General features: G+C 39.0%; 1 protein-coding gene across 1 annotated transcript in view; it reads right to left on the reverse strand.

Annotated features, from left to right (window-relative positions):
- vwa8 (von Willebrand factor A domain containing 8) overlaps positions 1 to 23,792 on the reverse strand; it is an 80,280-nt gene extending 56,488 nt beyond the window's left edge. The window contains exons 1-14 of the mRNA XM_040006763.1: positions 23,504 to 23,792; positions 21,857 to 21,934; positions 21,638 to 21,768; positions 20,765 to 20,875; positions 11,943 to 12,110; positions 11,094 to 11,258; positions 10,673 to 10,722; positions 10,476 to 10,584; positions 10,270 to 10,374; positions 10,016 to 10,144; positions 7,302 to 7,436; positions 7,140 to 7,217; positions 4,713 to 4,873; positions 4,350 to 4,463 (exon numbers count right to left, since the gene is read on the reverse strand). Of these exons, the coding sequence (XP_039862697.1) occupies positions 4,350 to 4,463; positions 4,713 to 4,873; positions 7,140 to 7,217; positions 7,302 to 7,436; positions 10,016 to 10,144; positions 10,270 to 10,374; positions 10,476 to 10,584; positions 10,673 to 10,722; positions 11,094 to 11,258; positions 11,943 to 12,110; positions 20,765 to 20,875; positions 21,638 to 21,768; positions 21,857 to 21,934; positions 23,504 to 23,642 (1,673 nt within the window). The 5' untranslated portion in view covers positions 23,643 to 23,792. The remainder of the gene's footprint in view (positions 1 to 4,349; positions 4,464 to 4,712; positions 4,874 to 7,139; positions 7,218 to 7,301; positions 7,437 to 10,015; positions 10,145 to 10,269; positions 10,375 to 10,475; positions 10,585 to 10,672; positions 10,723 to 11,093; positions 11,259 to 11,942; positions 12,111 to 20,764; positions 20,876 to 21,637; positions 21,769 to 21,856; positions 21,935 to 23,503) is intronic.
- Positions 23,793 to 24,124: the final 332 nt, after the last annotated feature.

The raw sequence follows: 24,124 nt of genomic DNA on the forward strand, positions 1-24,124 counted from the left end.
CAGCAGCTCTGCACTTGGGAAAAAACTATATTTACTTATCTTGTGCAGAAAAATGCGCCAACATTGCTTTAAATCGAGCACCGGCTGCCCAGTTAAACTGTGACTATCACCAGGTAACGTGGGCGTGTTTCTTGAATTAGCAGCAGGTGTTAAACAGCTGACAAGTGAGGAGGAGGATGCATGCAAGTAAACTGTTGAAGTTGTTGAAGTAAGCCTGTTGAGCTGATCGCTGGTTTCGTGAGAAAAATGTCAGCTCGTTCTTTATGTTACAGAAGTACAGAGACACAAGACCAGGCGGAAAGAGACGATCGTTCGGTGCAAATGAGAATCTGCGAATGCAACATGTGGAACACGGAGAGTGGAATATGTAAACAAACCGGTTAACGTAACCCCCCCTCCTTTTATCCCAAAAAACAAACAAGCTAAAAAAAAAAAACCCCAAAAAAACTGTCAAGATGGAACACCGGGGCTGTGAGCTTGGTACACTCTGTCAGCTGACTGTTAGCAGAGCTAGTGACATCTCTGAAAACATCTGAGCACTTTTGTAAACATGTTCTATGTTGACAACCGGACCAGACATGTGAAGATTAGTCTTGACTTACTTGGCACGGCAACCAATCAAATGTTAGAGAAGCTGCAGTGGCAGCGTTAACCCCGCCCACTTAGTTTGATGGGTGAGGCTGACAGATAAAATTATTTCAAGGTGAGACATGAAGGGGACAATAGTGCAGAAATGAATTAAATAAATAAATTATTAAATAATTCATTAAAATGGTCAATAATTAATTAAATGTGTCAATAATTAATTAAATGTGTCGTATATATTTATTAAATTAATTATTTCCAATTTTAATTAATTATTGCCACATTTAATGAATTATTTAATGGTGTATTTAATTAATTCATTATGTCAGTCCTGGCGTTCCATACTTGTGCAGACGTATACTGTGAGAAAAGTACTGAAACACGACAAATTTGCATGAGCATGTACATGTCCTCCATCTGGCTGCGTATGCTAGGCCATCACCAGGTTCTGCAGCTCCATCAACAAGCATTTGGGCGCACTCTGAGGAGGGTGCATTTGCTCGCAGATGAAAGAGGGTGTTGTTAAAACAGCGCTATTATTATTATTTTTTCTGTTGACTAGTTGTATTAGCTCCATCATTATTAGCAAACTTACTCATGGGCAAATAAATAAATCGCCCTTGTAAAAACTTTCAACGATAGGCTCGATATATTCGTCCAAACGCCCAACCCTAACACACACACACACACACACACACACACACACACACTAGAAGGTTCTTTCTTCTTGCTCTGACTTTGTAAAATCTATGTTTCCTACTGGATACACTTCATCTGAGCCACAGGAGTGGGAGAAGTGGAAGTGGGTTTATTTAAGCCCAGACACCCCACCACAAACATCCTTCCTGCCAGCTTCGGTGGGGGGTTTTAAAAAGTGCATGCTCATACATACACACAGAGGCACTTCACGAGTTACATGCAGGGTCAAAACCATCAACAGTTGTTCACATGTAAAATATGCAAGATTGTTGCCCCCACTCCCTCACACCACCCCCAAAGAGGTTTTAACGGAGTTGGGAAAACTGGGAGAAAAATAAGTATACCTGAAAACTGGAAATCATGCCTTTGACTTCCAGCAGTCACTGTCAACACACATTGTCACACTCAACCCACTCCCAGTACCACTGCTCTAACGCAGTTTGTCTTTTTGTTGTTACCAGTTTTGTTAATTAGGAAGCACAATGGGCAGTCAGTAAATAAGAAGAAAATGGATGTGTAGTGTATAAAAAGTGTCTGATCTTATGAGAATGTTCTCAAATGCTGCAGATCCAAGCATTCTTCTTTACTTTGGGCTATTTTAAGAACCAATGTAACCCAGCCATAAATTACATATTGTTATAATTACACAAAATGTGTTCCTTATACCTGACTGTTAGGACCTCCAAGCCTGTAGTTATATTCATTATTAGTTGGAGCCCCTCCTCATTGTTCTTCTTCTTCTTTGGTGCAACCCTATAAATACAGTGTACCCCTTTGGCCTCTCCCCTTTTCTACAAATCCCCTGTGGGAGAGGTGGGTGTCATTTCTTTCCAGACACTGTATAACACACATATAATGTATATTTATCCACCCTGATGCTTCTGATTGTGATTTTAGTTCAATTATTGCCATCATTGTGCTTGTTTTTGTGAGATGCTATAAATGCGTAGTATGTGTGTGTCACAAATGTGTTTTAGGCGCCATTAACGCTAGCATAATATATAATTCTGGCTAGCTTGGAAGTTGTGATGGGTTGAGCTAACCCTCTCCCCCACTGTTTGTATTTGGTCGTAGGAGCTGGAGCGAGCAAGTTATTTACTCGGAGGTCTTTCTTTCTTTTACCTTTCTTTGTCAGGTATGTCGGATTTTATGTTGGCGTTTTTTTTTTAATCTTATGTCAAATATGTCCCATGTAAGTTCGTACTTTATGTTTAATGTAAAAATAAATGCAGCCCCTTTTCTACAATTCCCCTGTGGAAGAGGAGCGTTCTTTCTTTTACCTTTCTTTGTCAGACACAACGCAGAAACACACCGGTTACACTAACACCTTGTAAGACAGTCTCTGTGATATTATCCTCAGAATATGTTAGATGAAAGAGATCCAAAAGAGAGATACAACTCAAACACACGCACCTATTACAAGTCCTACAGTGAGTTTCAGTATCAAACCAATGAAACCAACAAAAATCAGCTTCTCGCTCTCTTTTAATTTTTATGGAATAATGTTTTGTCTTCACTCTCTGCTCCCCACATGTTTAAAACAAAGAAAACTTCACATACACTACTGTGCAATAGTCTTGAGCTCCCCCTGATTTCTTTATATTTTGCCTACAATGAGCCTGACTTTAGTCATCTGTAGTCAAGTGGTCTGAAAAGAAAGACATTGGCTGCCTTTTCTATCATATTCAGTTCAGTCTTTGTGCCTGACCATTTACAGAGAAATGTCTTTGTTTGTTATTGTTTTTCCCTAAACCACTTAACACTGACCTATGAATCATACAAGCATTTTAAAAAAAAGCACTGAACTTATGAGATAAATCACTATTGGGTCTACACAAAACAGACAACCTAAGACAGAACCCATTTTAAATTATATCTTTAGTCACTTTGTTACTAGCAACCTGTTAAAAAAACATACAATGTATGTAATACATGTGTGTAATGTATCCTATTTCTTTGGTTTAATCTACAAAAAAGGGGTTGGCAGGCATAAAATAGTATTCCTGCACCAACAACGCATGTTTCAGCATGGTGTGCAGTGCATCCTCAAAAAATAAGAAGTGGTAGGCATGAAAAAAAATCCAACTGTAGTAGACGAGGAGTATATGACTCATGAGAGGGGGAAAAAATACAGTAAGACCTGACACAGTACCTGAGAGATGCATCTGGACCTTCAGTTTACAACCTGGGTTATAATAAAACTGTAAACTGTGCAAACTGTTTTTACTCACTTGGAGTTTAGGTGGGTTACACAAAGTTGGGATGCACAGTCAGCCAAGAGTAGATGTCATCAGATATGTTATCAAGCAGACACAGGAGCTAAGGACATTTAGTGATGGGGACAGGATTGGCAGTAAAACAGGTATCAGCCACCAAAAATAATAAATCTAATATTTTCTATTAATTCTATTTTTTAAATGATATTCATTAGTTTCAGACAGTTGTTCCAACAAGGAACTTAAACTCCTGCACTCTTAGCAAACACGGCTAAATTTTTTGATTTATAAAAAACACTAGAGCTGTACTTCTTCTGCTTCCTCAGTAGGTTGGTAAGTTTGTGTTACTGTGTCACTAAGGTGCTAGTTTTTGTTATTTCAGTAAGTATCCTGTGCCAGTACCCTCACTTCTTGTACTCTTGTTGAAACTACAGCTACATTTTTTAGCTTATTCTTTCTCATCCTTGTTGACTGGTGCCACACAAACAATGCTCCTCTGAAGGCTTTTGAATCTAAAATTTAAGAGAAGGTGAACTACAACTTTACTTTTACACTTGAATATATTATTTATTTTATCACTCCATTCCATCACTTTAAGCGTGAGCCTGGAAGCTGAAATAGACAAGGGACAGTGGAGATTTGGGATTTCACGAGTGTGCAGTTAGAGAAGAGATGAAAGCACTGCCATGGCTTTATTGTCTTTAAGAATTCAAACATCGGTCAAACTTGTGATATTTATTACTGTCTTTAAAAAAACAAAACAAAACACTGTCACATTTCCAAGTGTGATCACCTTTCGTACAATTGACCCAAATGTGTGTGATAACCTGTGTGCATGCATGTGTGTACCTCTCTTGCAGTTCCTGGTCACTTAAATGTAGTTGTTCCTTTAGAGTCTGGTATCTGTCCCACCTCAGCAGCCTGGTCCCATCATACAGATCTATCTCCCTGTCATGGAGTAACCTGGGGCAAGAAAATAAAATCTGAGAAATGAGCTGAGTGGTGTGTGTTTGTTTGTTATTTTACAGCACCGGCTTCCTTTATTAAGAAACTGAAACAATAAGAAATACATTAAAGCAGAACCTTAGCTGCTGTGGAGTGTTCTGAAAGGAGAACACAGAGTACAGATGGCACAGATAACAAAAAACCCAATATCAACAGAGCATTTGGAAAATATCACAGCAGCTACATCCAGGAAATGAGCCAAAGCACCTGGATAGTACAGCCAAGGTTCCCAGGTTGACTCTGTGTATGCCGTCAAGAAGCAGCAGCTTGCCCTCCATGGCAGCAGTGACCAGTGGAGATGGCCTCCATGCTGTGTCCCCATTTGGGAGCGTGTACCTCTGTTGGAGAAGGTCCCTGACTGTCATGTCCTGGGAATCAAACACAATGGAGGGAGGTGTGTGATAAAGGCAAGAAAGTGGGAGATGGAAAATGAACAGCAGAGACAGATGTGTACAGCAGGTTGGCAGAGCAAAAAAGATCTAAAAATAGTCAGAAGTGATTCTGTCTGCGATTGCGTTTAGTAACTGTGAAAACAAGATGACAAATACACCAGCTTTCCATTTTTCCCTCCTTTAACTCTGTTCCCAGATGGTTTGGCCCAGCTGCTAAATGCAATATCTCTACTTTACAGATAACACTGTCTGTTAAGCAAGACTGTCATATTCACTATCACGCTGCCATGTCATGGTAAAGACAGGGAGGACGAGGGAGGACAAGTGCAGTTGCAAAATTTGTTCTAGGCAGTGATTACTGCAATCCTAACTGCTTCACAGCAACATACTACTCATTGCTTTCTTTAATTAAAGAGAATTAGGTACAGCTGTAACAGCAGCTGGTATGAGACAGCTTCATTTTGTCACAATATCAAGTTCAAACATTAAAAGACTCAGAGGAAGTGTCATTTGTTCTAGATCCGGTGACATTTATCATTTCTACGCATCATAAACCCCTCAAGTCCTGTCTATTATTTTCACATTTTTATCTAACAGAACAGACAGTGATGCATTCAGTGAGAGCTCCAACAAGTAAGGCCACACTGATAAACATGGGACATAACAATACTATATCTCCCCATCACCAGGCTGGAGTGAAAGCCTGAAAGCCTTATAATAAATCAGAGAGACTGGTGCTATTGAACCAGGTTAATTTTTTTTTAAATGTCATCAAAAAAAACATCAACAGTGCCCATGCGAAGGATGGTATTCTATACATATGCTCTTTAAAAGATTTTCTGCAAACTGTTTTATGACGATCCTGATGAAGGTCATGAATCAACCCCCCCCCCCCCCCCACACACACACACACACACACACACACACACACACACACTCAGCTTGTTGAAGGACACAATTTATATTCTGTTCTCTAGCCTGACATGTCACTTTGCTTTCCCAAAAATGGGGTTTTCAGAGTTGACCAGATGAATTGTGTGGTGAAGGATTCCACAATTCCCGCAGCACAGTTCACCCCTGACCTCAGCTAGCTAAGAATAGCAGCTACATGATGCATTCATACATACAGAGCTGCAGCACACCCGCTTCCTTCACAATTATCACAGAGCTGACTACATTCCACACACACACACACACAGCACACATGCACTGTACACTCATTCAAAATTCTAAAAGCAATAAAAAAATCAAAATAAATTAACCAACTGAGCATGCACTTCAACTTATGCTTTTCCCTATTTTCTCTCATATATACATATTGCTCAAAAAATTTACACGAACACTTTTTCATCAGAGAACAGCATCAAGTCCATTAAAATTCTGGGATTTTGATCTGATTGGTTAGGTATCGGGATGATGTCCTGGTCCAGATCTGGGTGGGCACCATCCATCATCTCAGAAGGCCAAAACAGCTCCAATATAAGATACATAAGCATTATATTTACCTGTCAATCATGCAAAGTTAATCTAGTAAAGTCCAAATTTTTAAATATGAAGCTGGAAATTAGCATAACAGAGCCACTTAAATCTAAGAAGACTTTTAATAAAATACCCTCATAGCAACATTTGCTTGCCTCTCCACCCTACTGGTTGGGGTTCTCTATGGCAGTATCACACTGGGGCCTACACATTCCAGAGAAATAACTGACGCAACAGTTAAATGAATAAGCAATCTCATGCTGAGTGTGCACGGTCATGCCGGGCTGTGCCAAGGTGCAAAAGCATCTGGACATCAGTGCCAGAGTATAAATTGTTGTTAACAAAATGCTGTGTCCGCATGTAGTGCTGGGAGCCCAAGGTAGACAGAACAGTGCTACACCCTCTTCATGACATATCTGAGTTATCTGAGCCACTGGTAATAATATTTTTCCCTGACATTATAAATACATTATTAGATTAGCATATATTTACTGCCTAAGTGATACTGCTTTAATTTGCAAACTAAGACAGATATATACATGATGCACAGAAGTATCTGTAAAAAGAAATACTGCAAAATCTTTTACAATGTAGGTCAAAGGGATGACAGATGGTGAAAGATATGACTGTGGCATTAATTATTCGGGGTCTGTGACGCAAATGTTTGGTGGTTACATTCGTACTTCCCCTCATGCTCTGCAGACAACTCAAAACTTCAGAAATAATCATATTTTTGAACATTTTAAAGACCAGACGTTTTTACCTGGTAGAGCATGACAGGCTCCATGCTGTAACCCAGCATCTCAGCAAACTCTCTGGCAATCACCGACTTGCCGCAACCCTAAAAATAAAAGAAGGTATTCGTTATTAAAATCAGATTCACTATGTGCATTGTATGTGTATATGTATATCAAGTGTTAGCCACCTTAGGTCCTATCAGACATATGTCCTTAACCATGTGCGACTGTATCATCTCGGCCAACAACTGGGAGTGGCTTGGTGTATGAATGTAGGTGGGACTGCTTTTGGGTGGACGTGGCTCCTTAACGCCTGCTGGAACCTGAAGTTTCATAAACAGGAGAAACAAGCATGAAGGAGGCAAACAACAGCAGCAGCATCTGGTGAAGCCTGACATTATACCCTGTGTGGGAAGAAAAAAAAGTAAAAAAGAAAGTAAAAAATATGTTTAGCTCCCTTTATGGTTACTTTCTTATGACTGGCTGCCCCTCACAAACAAGTTTGCACAGCTGGTGTGCAGAGCTTTGTGCTTGCAGCCAGCACTGTGTGCATATTAAGGATGTTTCCCTTTATTAACTTAGTACAAAAACTAGAAAAAAACACACATACCACTCCCTCAGTGGGTGAGAGTGGTATGTGTGTGATAGTTTATATCGATATTTTGGTTTTGCTGCCCCCAGACTTGGGTCATTCCACCGCGGTCATCCAGACATCACCTGGAGTGGCTCTGTGCCCCACGGATTAAGAACCACTGCCCTAAACAAACCCGTGATTCACAGATTCACTGCCGAACAGCTGGAAACAAAATTCATTATTTTTTAAGAACTCTGCGTTAAACAAGCAAAGAAAACCCACTACATATTAGGAGCCAACACAGTTCCTGCCACACATGAAGAAAGTGCAGCCTCAAAGAGTTAACCAGAGTGATATCATTTGTTTACCTGCAGGATCCACACCACTATTTTTAGTAGTCTGAAAGGATGTCTGTTTTTCCAAACACTATGCAGTAACATTCACACGCACTGCTGCTTTTTTATCTAACATGAAAAATTAATGACTGATAAAGATGTTGCCTTAACAAAATATACATTCAGCTACAGAGTGTCAGTGAGAGATAAGACGGTCAAGCTACTGATACAGTGTGTCTGCCTGTCTGTCCGTGTGTGGTCTGCGACGTGATAATGGGCATCTCTATAAAAGGATGACTTAATCACTCTGCATGTTTTTTGATTCATAATGAAGCCTAATGCTTGCACTCATTAGGATCGATTACACTATAGATTTGCTTTATGCATTGTTTTTATACATTAAATGCTTTTTATTGTTAATGTTTGAATGGACTAATGGAAATTTAATAGAGTGACTTTTATCTGAAAAATTCAGGATGGGTTTTCTGCAAAATCTAACCCGTCAATGCAACGCTTCAGTGACTCTCACATTGTCAAACGTGAGAAACGCTAGCTAACAGTTGCTTAGTAAATGAGCCTGCTAATCATAAATATCAATAATGACTAACTGTGACTATTGTAAACGACTCACGACTCCAGCTAGCACAGAAAAATTACACAGTATCTTAAGAAAAAAAAACCCCAGTGAAATAAGTACGTAAGGCTGGCTAATTTAAGACTGACACATAGTTGTAATGAATTTGGCCAAATTATAAGCCATATCAATGTTGTACGATTTGTGTTAGTCAGAGCTAGCTGGCTAACCGCGTAATATGTATGCTAACCTCGCCAGACAGTTAAATCTGCACAGCGTGCAAACTAGACTTTAGCTTAAATGTTTACTGCAAACAGTGACCAAAAAATAAAACCAACAAGGACGTATTTAAAACTGCTGTTCCTTTGATGACCACTTGAGGTCAGCTCCAAAGACACTAATCTCCACTGACTCACATATCAAAATGCTCAACTTTACAGCAGAAATACAGTATGTCTATGTCATGGTATTAAAAGAAATGGTATTTAAAAAAAGAAGAAAAAATTGCTATCTTGAAATTAGGGTGTTTTTTCTTCACTCATTGTATTAAGGTCTAAAGGTTGGTCTTGATGCATACTCAATTTGGCCGTAGCGTTTTCAGTGGGAGAAACATTTCGTCACTCATCCAAGTGACTTCTTCAGTCTCAGCTGACCATTGATCTTTGACCACTGATCTTTGACCACTGATCTTTGGCGGAGTCATTTACATGAAACGGAAAAGACCATCTCTGAAACGAGGAGGGGGTCTAAGTGTACATCTTTTCCCATCTTACTTTGCCGTGATTGCAGCCATTCCCCAACTCTCTGTGAATGGTACTCATTGCCATCAATCAATGATCACTGATCAATGATCTTTGATGAGTGGTCATGACAATTTGCAGATCAAGGAACTGACCTCACATCCCACTGTTCATTCAGTGGGCTAGATTTGTGCAAATGTGCTGTTTATAAGGTTGGGGAAACCTGCAGTCAGTTGAGACCGAAGAAGTCACTTGGATGATGACGCAGCGTTTCTCCCACTGAAAACGCTACGTCCAGAATCAGTCTTTTGGGGTCTAAAGGTTGGGTAATAATTGCGCTGTCCACAGAGGTTGCTTGACTTTATGTGTTCTGCTCGTCCCTCTGGAGCATCTTTGAAATGCTTATTTGAAGAAATACAACTTGATTTGTTTATGTCTAATTAGTGAATTAAATTATATCCTTCGTTGATTTGTAACATCGTGATACTAATTGGTTATCTGTGTCTTTGCAAACCAAGCTGGTTAGCTGATAACCTACAGTCCAATAAACAAGAAGGCAACTACCACACCTCTAAATTCAAGGCTTCAAAATAAAAGTTCACAAAGCAGTGGGCGATGTCATGCTGGCTACGTCTGTCTTTTATATGTAGTCTATGGTGTACACCCAGACTGCTGGTACCTGAAAGGTGATGTCTTTGTCCACTACATGTAAAGTGATGTCTGCATGGCCTTCTACATCTTTTGCCGTGGACACACTCAAAATGGTGGTGGGTGCTGGCTGACGATGACCATCCAGAAGCTCAAATCGCTGTGAAAGAATGCATATAAAGCAAAACTGATGCCTTCAATCAACCATATGATGTTCAGGTTATATCAAGCATGCACCTGAGGTAAAACCATATACAGAGACTTTAACATCACATCTTGACTTACACTGAGTACACCCTCAACAGCAGTGCGACCATCCTTGCCCAACATACTGTTATATGGATAAAGCCTATGGAGCAGTTGCTGGGAGGATAGCATTGGGAAAGAGTTCTGGAAAAGGACAGAAAAGTCACACAGGCGCTAGTAACTTTAAAAAAAATTTTCTCCTTTAAATTTTTGGCTTTCATTTTTCTATCTCGCTCCTGTCTCACCAGGACATGAAGGACAGGAAGCAGGTTGTCCACAGGAAAGTCAGGAAGGCCTAGGCTGGATGATTCCTGGGAGCATAGCGTAGTAGCTAGTGAGAGCAGCTGGGAAACTCTGACACACAGGAAACAACACAATACTGCATGAAGACACAGACCATCAAAGAATACTCGCACTTCAGTATGCATCTACCTAAATGTACCTTTCTGCAGCGACATTTGGTCCTGCTGAGTACAGCAACTCCAACTGGTCCTGAAAATATACAGAAGAAAACAAGACTTAAATATCCTCAAAGTCTCACAAATTTACCGCAGAACACTGTTGGCTGAGAGGCCAGAGAGAAAGAAAACAAAAGCTCAATACTTAAATTCCAGAACAAATCCAAAACTAATATATCCTTCTAGTATTATCGCTAATTTTCTTCAGTATAATAACATTTCAGTATGTTGTACAAAGTGTGTTATGTTTATTATCAGAGTGCATAAAAGGAAAATTTGTATCGGTTCGTCTCTTTCTCCCCCACAGCCACACCTTTCTTATCTTATTGAAACTTTCAGATCTTATTGAAGCTTTCAGCTTGCAGATTACTTTCTTTTAAGTAATCCGTAAATTCGTGGATTGACCTTGAATGGTAGGTAATAGACGTCTCTAGCCTGGAAGCGAGAGCGGAGAGGAGGATCCAGCGGATTGCCTTTGTACTTGGGTACAGGAAGACCAAGCGCGATGACCCGAAAGTCCTCGCTTACGCGGACAATCTTCCAGCTGTCCAGCTCTTCTTTGGTGTGCTCCTGAAATGCATCAAGGTAAGAAATGGCCTATAACTTTCTTTCATCTCACACATTTGATATTAAATGCTATTTTTATCCAAAAGGCTGCAGCTCCAAAGCTCCATGTGACAAGTACAGACTCTGAATGTCGCACAGCAGCAGGATTTATAGCAACAGCATTTTTTTCCCTCAAAACACAACAAGAGCACTGTAGGAGTAGTGTGGAAATTCACTGCTTAAGTGGGAATTTACATATAGACATGACTCCATAAACAACAGCCAGCATTATAAAAAATAATAAGAGCGCCCCCTGAGGCTCCCAGTAGATGAACCTGTGCTAGAAATGTGAAAATCCGAGGTAATATCCTTCTTCAGTTATCGCATTTTCACCTTGACCTGGAAGTTAAGATGACCAATATTTGAACGTGTCTGACATTTTTAGTGAATGCACCTAAGTGTCAATTTGAAAATCTTATGTCGCCTTGATCTTGAATTATCATGTTCACAAACTTGGGTGCCCACACTGCCCAGGGATTCGTCCTGCGTGGCAACAATAGCCCATCAAACTTTTACAGCTGAGGGGTTAAAAAAAAGTTAATGCCTCAGCTGTTGTTACCTAAAAAGATTAGTCCCATGTGTAAGTTCTAGTTTAGAAATTAGCCGTGGGAAGTGTTTGACTTGTGCAGGCGAGTGTGCTGCTCTGACCTGCAGCAGCTTGTCATAACGCTCCGCTGACATGAGGAAGCGACCATCCTCCAGCTGCATCTCTCGATTCTCCAGCAGGTTGTTAAGAACAGGCAGGACGTTCCTCTCGGCTTTCTCCAGCCCCTCCAGGACCAGGACTCGGCCTCTTATTGCGGCCCTTACAGCACACTAGGAAAAAGCATTAAAAGTCAAGACAAAGCTATGAAGTCAATGAATACTTCAGAAATAATAGGAGAGGAAGGGGAAGGATGTTGTAAACTCTTCCAACACATGATGAGTTTTGCCTCAGGTCAAATCTGTTGCTCCACTGTACAGGATGACCTCTGATCTCTGGGCTAAAAGCTTTTGTACAGACAGGGAATCTGACCTTCCACCAGTCCTCATTGTGCATACTCTATATAAGACAGTATAAGCTTCCGATAAAGCTTTTCCTGAGGTTGTCCTCATCTGTGTTTGTCCTCCAAGCTACTCAGAAACTTTCAAACCAGTCTCTGCTGTTTTAAGAAGCTCTATTTTCTCCCACCAAATGTGGGATAAAACATCTCAAGTTTATACAGTGTGTGTGCAAATGCATGTGTCTGCGCACATTTCTGCAGAAATCAAAAAGCACGTCTGACGTCAAGAGGCAGGAAACTTTAGCTGTCTGGGTGGACCGCAGAGCGAGCAGCTATGTAATTAGGTTAACATGTAAATGCGTGGCAGGTTGTGTGGGAAGCAGAGCCATAAAACTATAGTGAGGACCAGATGCTCTATATTTAACTCTTGATCCATTTTCGGCACCAACGCTGTAATCAGATAATTGTTAGAAATGTAAATGACGCAGGATGTAGAGTAGGAGAGAGAGAAAGAGAGAGACAGGGAAGCACAGAGGGGCCTTGTGCTATGTCTGACACCAGCCATGCAGAAAAAAAGAAAAACATCCCACCAAATGCTTTTAGCCACTTAGAAATGTTAGAAATGTCACAGAACAGTGAATGTGTAATATTAATGTAACTAGAACTATTTTAAAAAAAAGAGTTAAAAGTCTACAGAGACATCACTTCCTATAACATCTCTTTGTGTTATATGTGATGTTTCATTTTTTTTCATAATGCTATGTGTATGAATCAAAAAGCTTCTGTTCCTAATTTACCTACTACACAAGTGTGCAGTCTGCTCATTTTCTCAGACAGGTCTACCTATGCACATCATGTCACATCAGTTAAAAAAACAATAAAACAAACCAGAATGGCGATGGCAAACACAAACTCTTAAGTTGAGACTTTCAAAACAAGAGTCCACAAACCAAAACGGGTCAAGACTCCAGTTAACAAGGGTCCAAAACCATTTTAAGCTTTAATGGTAGGTTGAGAACCTAAAAAAGAACAAATTTAACACAACTAAAGCTGAAAATAAATTTGAATGATTTACAGATTCTGTATGTTTTTAATAAATGGCCTAGCATGATATAAAAAAAAGGTTTTAAAAAATCAACCCTAGATAATATTTTTAATGTCACATAATATCCAATAAAATAATTGTAAATGTCCCACAAACCAGATTTTTAGAGTCTGATGTCTTCTGGCTCTGCTCTTGTCCCAGAACCTTTCAAATTAAATCAATTAGACTGCTTGAGTCCTGAACAAAAAGGTTTTCCATTATTTCCGGATTTTTGGCTTCTAATTTGACAACAAACCTCTATTTATTCTGTGGTAATTCAGCCACAGCAGTGAGTTTTGTTTCCCCCATGGGGCCAGCCCTTTAACTTTAACTAGTGGAAATAAGAGAATCCAGTTTTCTTGTGGATACCTTTGAATTATATTTATATTTAATTATAACTACATGTGATATTTAATTGCAAGTTTTTTTGTTTTTGTTTAATTTTTTGTGTTGGAAAAAATTTTGTACTTTAAAAAGACTTTTCCAACATGTAACTCTGCCTAGAAAGTGTAGAAAGTGCATCCTGTCAAATGATTTCAGCACAGCTGTACGTTTGGGTTCAGATTCAGCTCCAGTGGAGGTGGAAGGCTTTTTATTACTGTAATAGAGACTTATTTGTAGACTGGGTTTGAGGTAAGCTGCCTTACATAAGAGCCAGCTAAATGAAGAAGGGTGACTGGGAAATGTCAAAAATATAACAAGCATGCGATTACATCCATGTGACTCCTTCATGCATACTTTGAGGGTAGGGTGATGCTTGGAATGAAGGAGGAAGGGTGAAAAAAAAAAAAAGAAAAAAGACCAAGAACCAGAGATAGAAAATGAAGTGGAAGGATGGGAGGGGAGGGACAGCTTAAGCTCAGGGACTGACACGTTAAGCCTGAATATAGGGCTCCAAATCAGCACAGACCCCTGAGGAATACTTGGATGTTCTAGTTAACACACAAACGCACACCTCCTACAAAACTATTCTCAACGAGAAAAGCTCTCTAATTTGCACCCACACATCTCCAGTCCATAAAACAAATGTTGGAAAATATAATATGTACACAGTATTATTGCACCAGACACATGGCACAGGACTCATAATCCACAACATCCCAACAACATAAAACCTTTCCACTGGACGTTTGAATGTAGGAAAGCCCACAAATAAGCAATCTTTCACCCCATTTATTAACATCAATAATGCTGTTTCTATGGAAACAATGGACAATGTTTTGATTTAGATAAAGAGGTGGGAGGAAGATGAGCCTCAGGCAGAGGGAGTTGGATGAGTTGGCTAGCTTTTCTTGTTCCAGGGAAAGATGTGCACTGATAGAAACAAAACTATTAAAGTCATTAAGGGATGAAGACTGTTTAATCAAACAACTTGATCATGTATATTTTTCACAAATGGTTATTGCCAGTTTCAGTTTGTGTCTATGGTTAAATGATTTTCCATGAAAACTCTCAAAACTGATTTTTTGTTCTCCTAATGTTCTAACAGAGCAGATGATCCGACTATACAATGCTACCTTACTTAAGTTACGGGGAAGTGTTGCAGCCCTAATCCAGGGTTTGAGTCCATGTTTGGTTTATCACTGAACCAGTGATACAAGTGAATATGCAGATATTCATAAAACAGTTACAGCATTTTCAACAACTCTGTTGGAGCTTTGATGGACTGGCGACCTGTCCAACAGCCTTTTGTGCTACGGATTGGTAGCCACTAAAATATAGCAGTTTCCTTTATGAACTTGACCATTTATCTACATTACATTCACATCTATGATTCAGAATCGCCAGTTAACCTAACATTCATGTCTTTGGACTGTGGGAGAGCGCTAGAGCACCCAGAGGAAACCCAAGTAGGCACAGGGAGAACGTGCAAACTCCACACAGAAAAGCTCAGCCAGCCGCTGGGTCTGAACCAGGAAACCTCTTGCTATGAGTACTAGTTACTTCATAGCAAACCTAGGAAAATAGGTGGATAGACATATGGATAACAGTTAAAAATTTCAGCATGACTTCAGCATCCCTTCCATATCCAGTCATATAAAAGGACCAATGCTGGAAGAAAATTCCCTCAACATGACAAAATGCTGTTAATTTCAACTAATGAAGAGTGTGTGTTGGGACTACTTCCTATTTCAGTACATTGTGTTGACAATTATAAAATGTGAAAAATAAACTTAAATTGAACATATTAATAAAGTACCTAGTATCTCAAATACAATCATTTGCCCCAGTTGTTATATGTAATTTAGGCATTTTGTCGTGGTAAACAAACCCAGGTTGTATGATTTACAACGGCGGTTGAAACTGATTCTACTCTCATCAGAGAGTACAAAGCTCCGAATTCATGAGTTATTTTTCAAAGGCGTCTGGATTCTATTAATGCTAAAGCTTGGGGAAGGGGAATCATAGCTGCACTGGTAAAATATGGAGGAGTGCACTGATGCATGCTATTTCTATAACTGCCCAATAAACAGTTAAGCTGTATTAGCCTGAGGTCATGCTAATAATAACATAGTCAACCTGGTACCTTCTACATTAAGGTGCCCACAACAGCCCGGTGTCGAGGCCAGCCAAACATCTTTATTGTAGGTCACACCTGTTTTAATCTCTTAATTTCCTGTCATCTCTCTACTGACAGACTCAAATAAAAGCTTAGTTCATGCAGAAGACGCTACTGATAACAGTCAATATTGCTTCTAGTGTTTGTTTAGTGTGGCACACCAAAGCACCTTTTCCCTCTTAAATTTGCTTACAGTTGTGTGTGACATCTAAAAATAGTCTACTCCTCTTATCTGGACTACATTGTACGCATGAATGTTGGATTGCTTTGGTTATGAAAAATAAAAAACAAGTCTGGTTTTATAGAAGTCATGTTATGGGATAACAGCTCTTTTTTCCCCCACAATCTACACCTTGAGTAAATCCTTTACTGATAAGTTTGGTCCCTGTCACCAGTTTCAAGTCACTGATTATAATATGACTTTCATTGTCTAAACCATGGTCAAGGGATATATATACACACACATATAACAATTGTTGTAATCCTATATAATTTTGATAATTTTTTCCACAGGTAGTTCACAGAGCCGAGTTCATAAATCACTAGAGTGTACAGAGCCGTTAATACTTCATTCACATTGAGACCTTCTGGTAAAATATCTTTTTAAATTTCTGCTCTGTAAGTATCCCTTAACTGGATGCCCCATTCTCTAATTATTTTTTTCTTGTAAGTTGATCAAATGTCTTAAAACATTTTCCCTCTATGAGTGGAGTGGTCTGGAAGAGCCACAGGCAAACATTTTATAATGAGATTGCATTGTGTCACATAGATGGAACCCTGCCATTCAATTTAGTGAAAGGAGTCACAAGCATCAAAATGATAAACTTAACAAAATCTGCTGGAGGTGAACAAAACTACCACGTCAGCAGTGTGAAGGCACTAATGGCTGATTTGTGCTGAACACAAACAAGCTGCCTCGCTTTATCAAACCATAAAACTGCTCAGTACACTGCTCATGTGTAGGAAATGCTGCTTCTTTGATGTGTTTACTCCTGATGCATTAACAAGGAACTCAATGCATATACATATTCATAAAACCACTTTCTCAGAGCACTAAGAGCAGTGAAGACAGTGGAGTAGCACTACAGTAAGTGGACTCCCTTCCAGCTGCAGTCTAATTATAAGAAAGCCTAATTAGCTGCAAGTCTGTTCCAGGAGAGCAGCTTTCTGAGTAAAGTTTAAGGAATAAATGTGCTGAAAATAAAATGTGAAAAACTTCCCCGTTTCCATGGAGCTGATGTCTGAACTGTTACACAACTGATTTATTTTTTACGCAGATGAAGCCATGTGCTAATTAGTCGTGGATAATGACATGACTGACTAAATGTTAATTATCACAGCTTATTATCAGTTGTGACTCTTTGAAGCCCAATGCCACAGTTTAATGATCAGCCTTATCTGGACTTGGCTTTTCTTCCCATTTCATAATTCGTTTTTCTGTAGCTGTGAGACAATAAATGGAGATGGATGGAAAACACAAAGTTCTCCTTAGAGAAACTGGCCTGGATAATGAGGAACTGCTGGTTTCTATGGTTACTCAACTTACAGAGTCCACACAGAATGGAGGCATATGTTTGCCGAAAGCCTCGATCGATCAAAAAGGAGCATGGAAAGCAAGAGAATGAAATTTGGAAGAGTGCAAAACTGTGGTGATGCAACATTATGTGTTACTATGTTTCATGCGAGGACAAGACGCACTCAGTTAATGTTCTACTCACACTCCAAGCTGTGTTTGCCTTCAACTGTGGTTTTAATGGTTCTGTCGTATTACACAAACACATAGCCAGAAACTCATGACTGTACATTTTTATTATTGTAATTAATGCAAAAAAAGCAATCCCAAATCTTTCAGTTGTATTTAGCACACAGGCCATGCACCTAGCATACATCCAGGCACGTGCAGAGGGGGGGGGGCTATAGGGGCTTGAGCACCCACCTCTTTCCTGATGGGTGCCCAAAGTGCCCTTTTGTTGAGGCAACTTTTTAAAAAAAATTATTTAATTTTTTTTTTTAATGTGTGTGTGCGTGCGGAGTCCTGTCTGTGCCCCTCAACAATAATATTTAACTATTAATCACAGTTTTGCTAAATAAAAGGATCTGGCTTGCATCAGTCACATGATCACATTTAACCAATGATCGCCCTTGACGGCAGAACGCGCTGGTTACGAGCCGGGAACGAGCTCACAAAGAGCACGCGCATTTTTTGCGGTCCGGAGCTGTAGGAGAAACACAAGTTAACTCAGAGACACAGACTGATGCGACACAACCAGTAAGTAGGTGTACAGCGTACACTGTAGTGTGTAGCACACAGGAGTATTAGCTTATTACGTGCACGTTGGTAAGCTGTCTTGTTGCAACTGACGAACTGAAACAAACGAGCGTGCTGTGTGTGCAACAGCGTGACAAACATTACCTGTCCTTTTATTAACTGCACAAGTAGTGCTGGTCATAGCTGCTGGCTACCTGTGTAAGGCTGTCATGGGTCTGTAGCTCTGTCACCGTTTTAGGGAACATATTTAGTTTTAAAGTATTTAGAACATATTTAGTTTTAAAGTAAGTTTCCGGGCTTTTCCTGCCTTTCTGGAGGGATTATATTTCACTAAAAAACGATCTAATTATGCATGTCCACATAATTATGCATTATTATAATTATAATATATTAAAAAACACACGCTGTATTTTAAAAAACATACATTAAGAAGCAGATTATATTAGATTTATATTTTAAATAAGACAAAATTTGGATTTTACAGCAGTAAACTGTATCTCTACAGTTTAAAAATGTAATAAGCTTTGCCCCTGCACAGAGTGGATAGTGAAACAAATGGAATCATCATAATGACATTATTTCATATTTATTACTTCCCCCTCCTCATTGCTTTATTATTGTAGCTCTAGTAATAAATATGTAAGGATTCTGGATCAGCACCGTGATGCCCATAGTATATACAGTATTCTGAAGAAGGTCTAAAATGTCATTGTGTGTGCGTGCATGTGTGTGTTTTATTTAGATGGATTTTTAAAAAAAATATTACTCATGATCAGTGTTGGTCAAGTTACTTGAAAAAAAGTAATCAGTAACTAATTACTAATTACTTCCCCAAAAAAGTAATCCCGTTACTTTACTGATTACTTATTTTCAAAAGTAATTACTTAGTTACTTTTTAAAAATACGATTTACAACCTGAAGAGGTGATAAAGCGATAGATCTTTCAGCCCAATTCTACTTTTTCTGCATAATCCATCATACAAAATGTAATAAAATGGAAAAGTCTCTCTTTTTAAAACTTGTTTTATTAGTTTTAATCTTTTAACTTTATGCATCAAGCAAAAATTGAATTATATGCAACATTCTCTGACTGGAAGAAATTAGTTTAACATTTAAACCTATTTTCTGCACATTCCAGCACATAAAATAATCTTTTTTGTGTTTACACTCAGTCTTTCAAATAGATGCAAGTAAAACACAGCAGAAAATAAATAAAGTCAAAGACTCAGCGGTCCTTTTGCTCTATTTTCACCTGTAAAGCAGGAGTAGGGTAGGCGGAGGTTTATCCTGGTGCAGGTGAGCCGCAGCGGTCAGTGGAAGAATCCGCGAGTTTCTCTGTGAGTTTCCCATTACGTCGTAGCGCACTCGGTGCTTGCTTGGAAGTTTAGGGGTTTTTTTCGCTGTAAAAAGAAGTTTTCTTCCCACGCACAATGCTAATGGACGCTAATGTTTTTGTCACTTTTTATGGAATCAAACTTAAAGTAAGGTCAGTACTTCCACGCTTTAAATGCTGCACGCTCATACTCTCTCCTGCACTCGATATATGATCCACTGTTGATCTGCACACAGCTGTTGTCACAAACGTCGCACTTGCTTACGTCACTGTCATGCGCCATTCTCGCAAAAAAAATCACAGTTTTAGTAACACAGTAACGCAGCGTTCCTACGGGAAAGTAACGGTAATCTAATTACCATTTTTGCAATAGTAATCCCTTACTTTACTCGTTACTTGAAAAAAGTAATCGGATTACAGTAACGCGTTACTGCCCATCTCTGCTCATGATATAACATTGTCCAGACATGCCTGATAAGGACATGAGGAGGAAACAGTAGGAGCTGTGTGAGGCTACTAAAGGCAGTGCTATAACATTTTTCTCTCATCATTTTATTTTAGATTAAGTGCAAGAGTTGTTAGGTGTGGATAATTAAATTATAGTTTATTGCAATAGCAAGTTGTGCCTTGTTCTCAGATAGACAGCAAGTGGAGAGTGGTATATGAAATGATGGGATGGAAGGAAGAAGAGAAGCAAAGAGTGAATCACAGGCAGAGCCTAAATTATTTCTCACAGTTTTTTGTTGCCTTATGGTTCCAAGCGCTGTCACCAATCTTTGCATTTTGTTATCATCTCATGACACTTGTTTAATCAGCTACCATCTCTCCTATGGACTTTTTAATGTTTACAGTCTCAGATCAACACAGCCCTGCCCTCCAGCACTATCCACAGCAACCCCTCAACAGCAACATTGTACCCATCAGGTAAAGCATCGGCTACGTTTGCTTTGCCTTGTTGCCCATATTAGATTCTTGATGAATGTGTGTTGTTGTTATTCAGCCTGGTTCAATGTGCCCCTTTTTAACTTTAACCTCTCTGCACGGCCCTGCATACATCCAGCTGTTGTGGCAATTGATTTGGCTTTGTGATGCATAATGCACAACTAAAATAAAACAATATTTCAGAAAACACAATATTATACTTTACAGCTTTCATCAAAAATAATTCAAATGTCGATGTAAAGTGGATTTATGTCGAAGCCTGCATATTAGACTGTGTACAATCCATTAAATAAGCTTACCTGGTCTATGTAGAAGGCCGTCCCCGATCGAATCTCTCTCCTCTGTTTCAGGTCGGTCTCTGTGGTGTCCCTGGACAAAGCGACATACTCCACTTCCCGTTTAGTCAACTCCTAGTCAAGAGCAAGAGAACAAGTTTGGCTTGTTAAAAGTTAAAAGCATATTCTCTGGCTTATCTGATGCCAAATAATATGATAGAATTGTAAAAATAAATCAAATTACTATGCGTATCCTGCAAAGACACTCCTAGTCCATCGTTTATTAGAACAAACCTGGTAGAGCACAATTTACTCTTTACTTTGGTGCCGAATTTGTATAAAAGTTTCCATCGCACTATTAGAATGATACAACTTTATATTTATCTTATTAAAGCTATGCAATGTTTTAAAACTGCATTTACATTTCACTACTTTTGACTGTATGAACTTCTGCACTTTCTGAATTTTGCCACTTTGACAAATAATCGTTCTAAGGATGCTGCACTAGAATAAGACCTGTGTGGGAGTTACTGTGAGCCATGTACACATTTCCACAAAGGTCAGTAAATTTACTTTAGGCAAGCCACACGGTCAAGCTCAGCCACAATCCTTGAAAATTAGCAAGTGCTTAGTTACTCCACATCTGCAAGTCGCTTTGCAACCAAAGCCAAAACTATGGCATCTACAATACTGAACCGCAGTTCCATCTTCCATATCACGGTAATGTTTAATGATTGTTTAGCAACAAGTGAGCAGGAAAAACATCAGAATAATGGAGTTTTTAATTTTTGTTCATGGTTCAGTCCTAATCACATGATCAAAACTGTGGTTTAAAGAAAAAAAAGAAAAAGATATATATTTATATTGAGTGTTTCAGTGTGTAACATGAGGACTCACAAGGTACTGCATAGCTATGGATCTTCTCAGGGGTCCTGGGGGGCCAATGAGGAACACATCCTGACCCAAAAGGTCTTTCTGCATAATCCATCGGAGGTGTTGAGCCAACGTCTGAGGTAGGGAGTCTGAAACTGGCCAAAAAAAAAGCAAAAAGGAAACGTTTTATGCTGACATACCTATAGGCTTTGTTGTGACATACACACACAGAAGATTACCTACTGTGTTTCACAGGAACAAGCTCTGGATTCTGGGGCACCTTGAGTTTGTAAGTGATCTCACCAATCTTCACTGTGTCACCTGTAAAGGAACAGGATGACCAATGCATGCAAGATGGTTTTTGACAGACAAGTCAAGTCATAATCACAACAGTAGAGTTGATTTTATATTCACATTAGTGTTAGTCTTTGATGAAGGTACAATAAAAAATAAAGATATTTAAAAAAAAAAAACACTTCTCAAGCAGTTTCGGTTTAACAATATGGTTTTATTAGATTTGCAAATCACTGCATTCTGTTTTTATTCAAATTTTACAGTGTCACAATCTTTTTGGAAACTGTTCACTTACTTAACTTTTGACTTGCATAAGTTTCAAGTATATAAAAGGCAGCTGACTCAGGGGTATGAATCAGTGTTGTGCACTGTGTTGTCCCCCTCCCCCTGGCAAGACTGTCCTATGTTGGTAATAATGTAGTAAGGTTGCAGAAAACCTGGTGTGAATCCCTGGACAGATCTGTGGTGCATCTCAGGGTGAGCATAGAGACAGGCAACAGTTCACACTCTTGCATGATCTAATAATTATTTGTCTTTCCTGAAGTTTGCTCTTAAACTTAAGATTTACTCTCCCAGAATGGAATTAAGCTGCTTCTGCTCAGCTCTGCTGAGAATCAATAAAGCAATGGTCGGGACTTCCAGTCAATCAATCAATAAATAAATTAAAGCATGATTATAGAAATCAAAATCTTATTTGGTTTTCATATATCCTATTTTCAGTGATATCAACTTTAATAGCAGAAAATTAACTAAGCATATAATTATTTTTTCTCTCTTTTTTGCCATATTTTTCAAGTATCCTTTGTGAAGCCTGGAGAACTATTCCTGAAGACTATTTAAAGAATTTACATGAAAGTTGCCCAAGAGAGTTATGGCTAAAGAATAAAGGTGATCATACACACTTTGGTTTTGCCTTAAATACTGTCTGTATAATTTCCTTTCCCATTTTCCTATCAAATTTCTAAAGAAATGAGCGGCAGCCCAGGACTTTTGCACAGCACTGTAAATATAAAATTGAGTTATTTGTATTAACTATTACAAAAGGTTGATATTAAGATGTAAGTTTCAGCTTCAAGTTTAATTAGCATACATCGTTAACTAAGATTTTGATGTAAATCAGGTTTTAAAATGTGCCTGGAAAAAAACAATACATTTAAAATGGTGTTTGGAACTAAATGTGACAGAAATATTGCCGTTATTTCAGCATGCTCCAGTTTAAAGAGCAACACGTGTGTTATACGTGGCTAAGTACCATGTTCCAACCTTTCACCTAGTGCAAGGTAAATGCATCGACTGTCTCACTAGATCACTTCTCACTTCAGATGCTGAGCTTACACAGTTTTCCCTCTACATGGAACAAACTATATATTCAACAGTATTTTTGCTACCAAGGAGCCACCGCAGTGTGATTCCTGCCCCATTAGACAACAGCTATTTATTTAGCCAGTTAGCTGTCACCAGACACATGTGTTCCTATTTCCAGCTGAAAACAAACTGAAAACACCCTGTTCACTGGCTGTATACGTGGCATTACAACTTAAATGAAACAATGAAATGAAACAAGTGAAATGGCATTACAACTTAAAGGCCGGTTACCTGAGGCTGTGTTCAGAAGTTTGACCTCATGAGTTCTGAACATCCAGCCGTCTCTTCCCAGGACACAACCCAAAATATACCGCACCCTTCTTGCAGCAACAGCCGCAGCTGTGCCGCCACATAAAATTTGGGAGTGCATGTTCAAAATGTCTACTTTATCATACAAAACCTAACAATGAAAAAAACTAGCAGGCTGTCTTTTAAAACGGTCTGACCCGCGGCCTTACTCCCATTTCACAACAAGCGTGAGCTCATTTTTTCGGAGTCGGAAATAAATAACAGAAGGACCAAATGGTCCGACAAACAAGTCTTCCGTGGGAATACCATTTTAGTTGAAAAGTGTTCCGTTCGCGCCGATAATTTTTGCAATATTACTAAGATTCTGTTGTTTAAAAAAAGCATAGTTTTGTTTAGTAACATTTTAGGTTATTAATTTGGCACCTGGTTGTTTCAACTGGCTTTGGCTAATAAAGAAGGCTACAAATATTGTTTATTGAAAATAACATTTTTTTGTCTTTTGGAATATGTTATGCCCAAATAACTCTTTACAATATATTCTAATTTTAGTGGCTTTATTAATCTGAATCTATTCATTTATTTGCTGATTCTGCTGTCCCCTCT

This window comes from Simochromis diagramma, unplaced genomic scaffold, assembly GCF_900408965.1.
Source record: "Simochromis diagramma unplaced genomic scaffold, fSimDia1.1 OVJJ01000514.1, whole genome shotgun sequence".
NCBI classification, from domain to species: Eukaryota; Metazoa; Chordata; class Actinopteri; order Cichliformes; family Cichlidae; genus Simochromis; species Simochromis diagramma.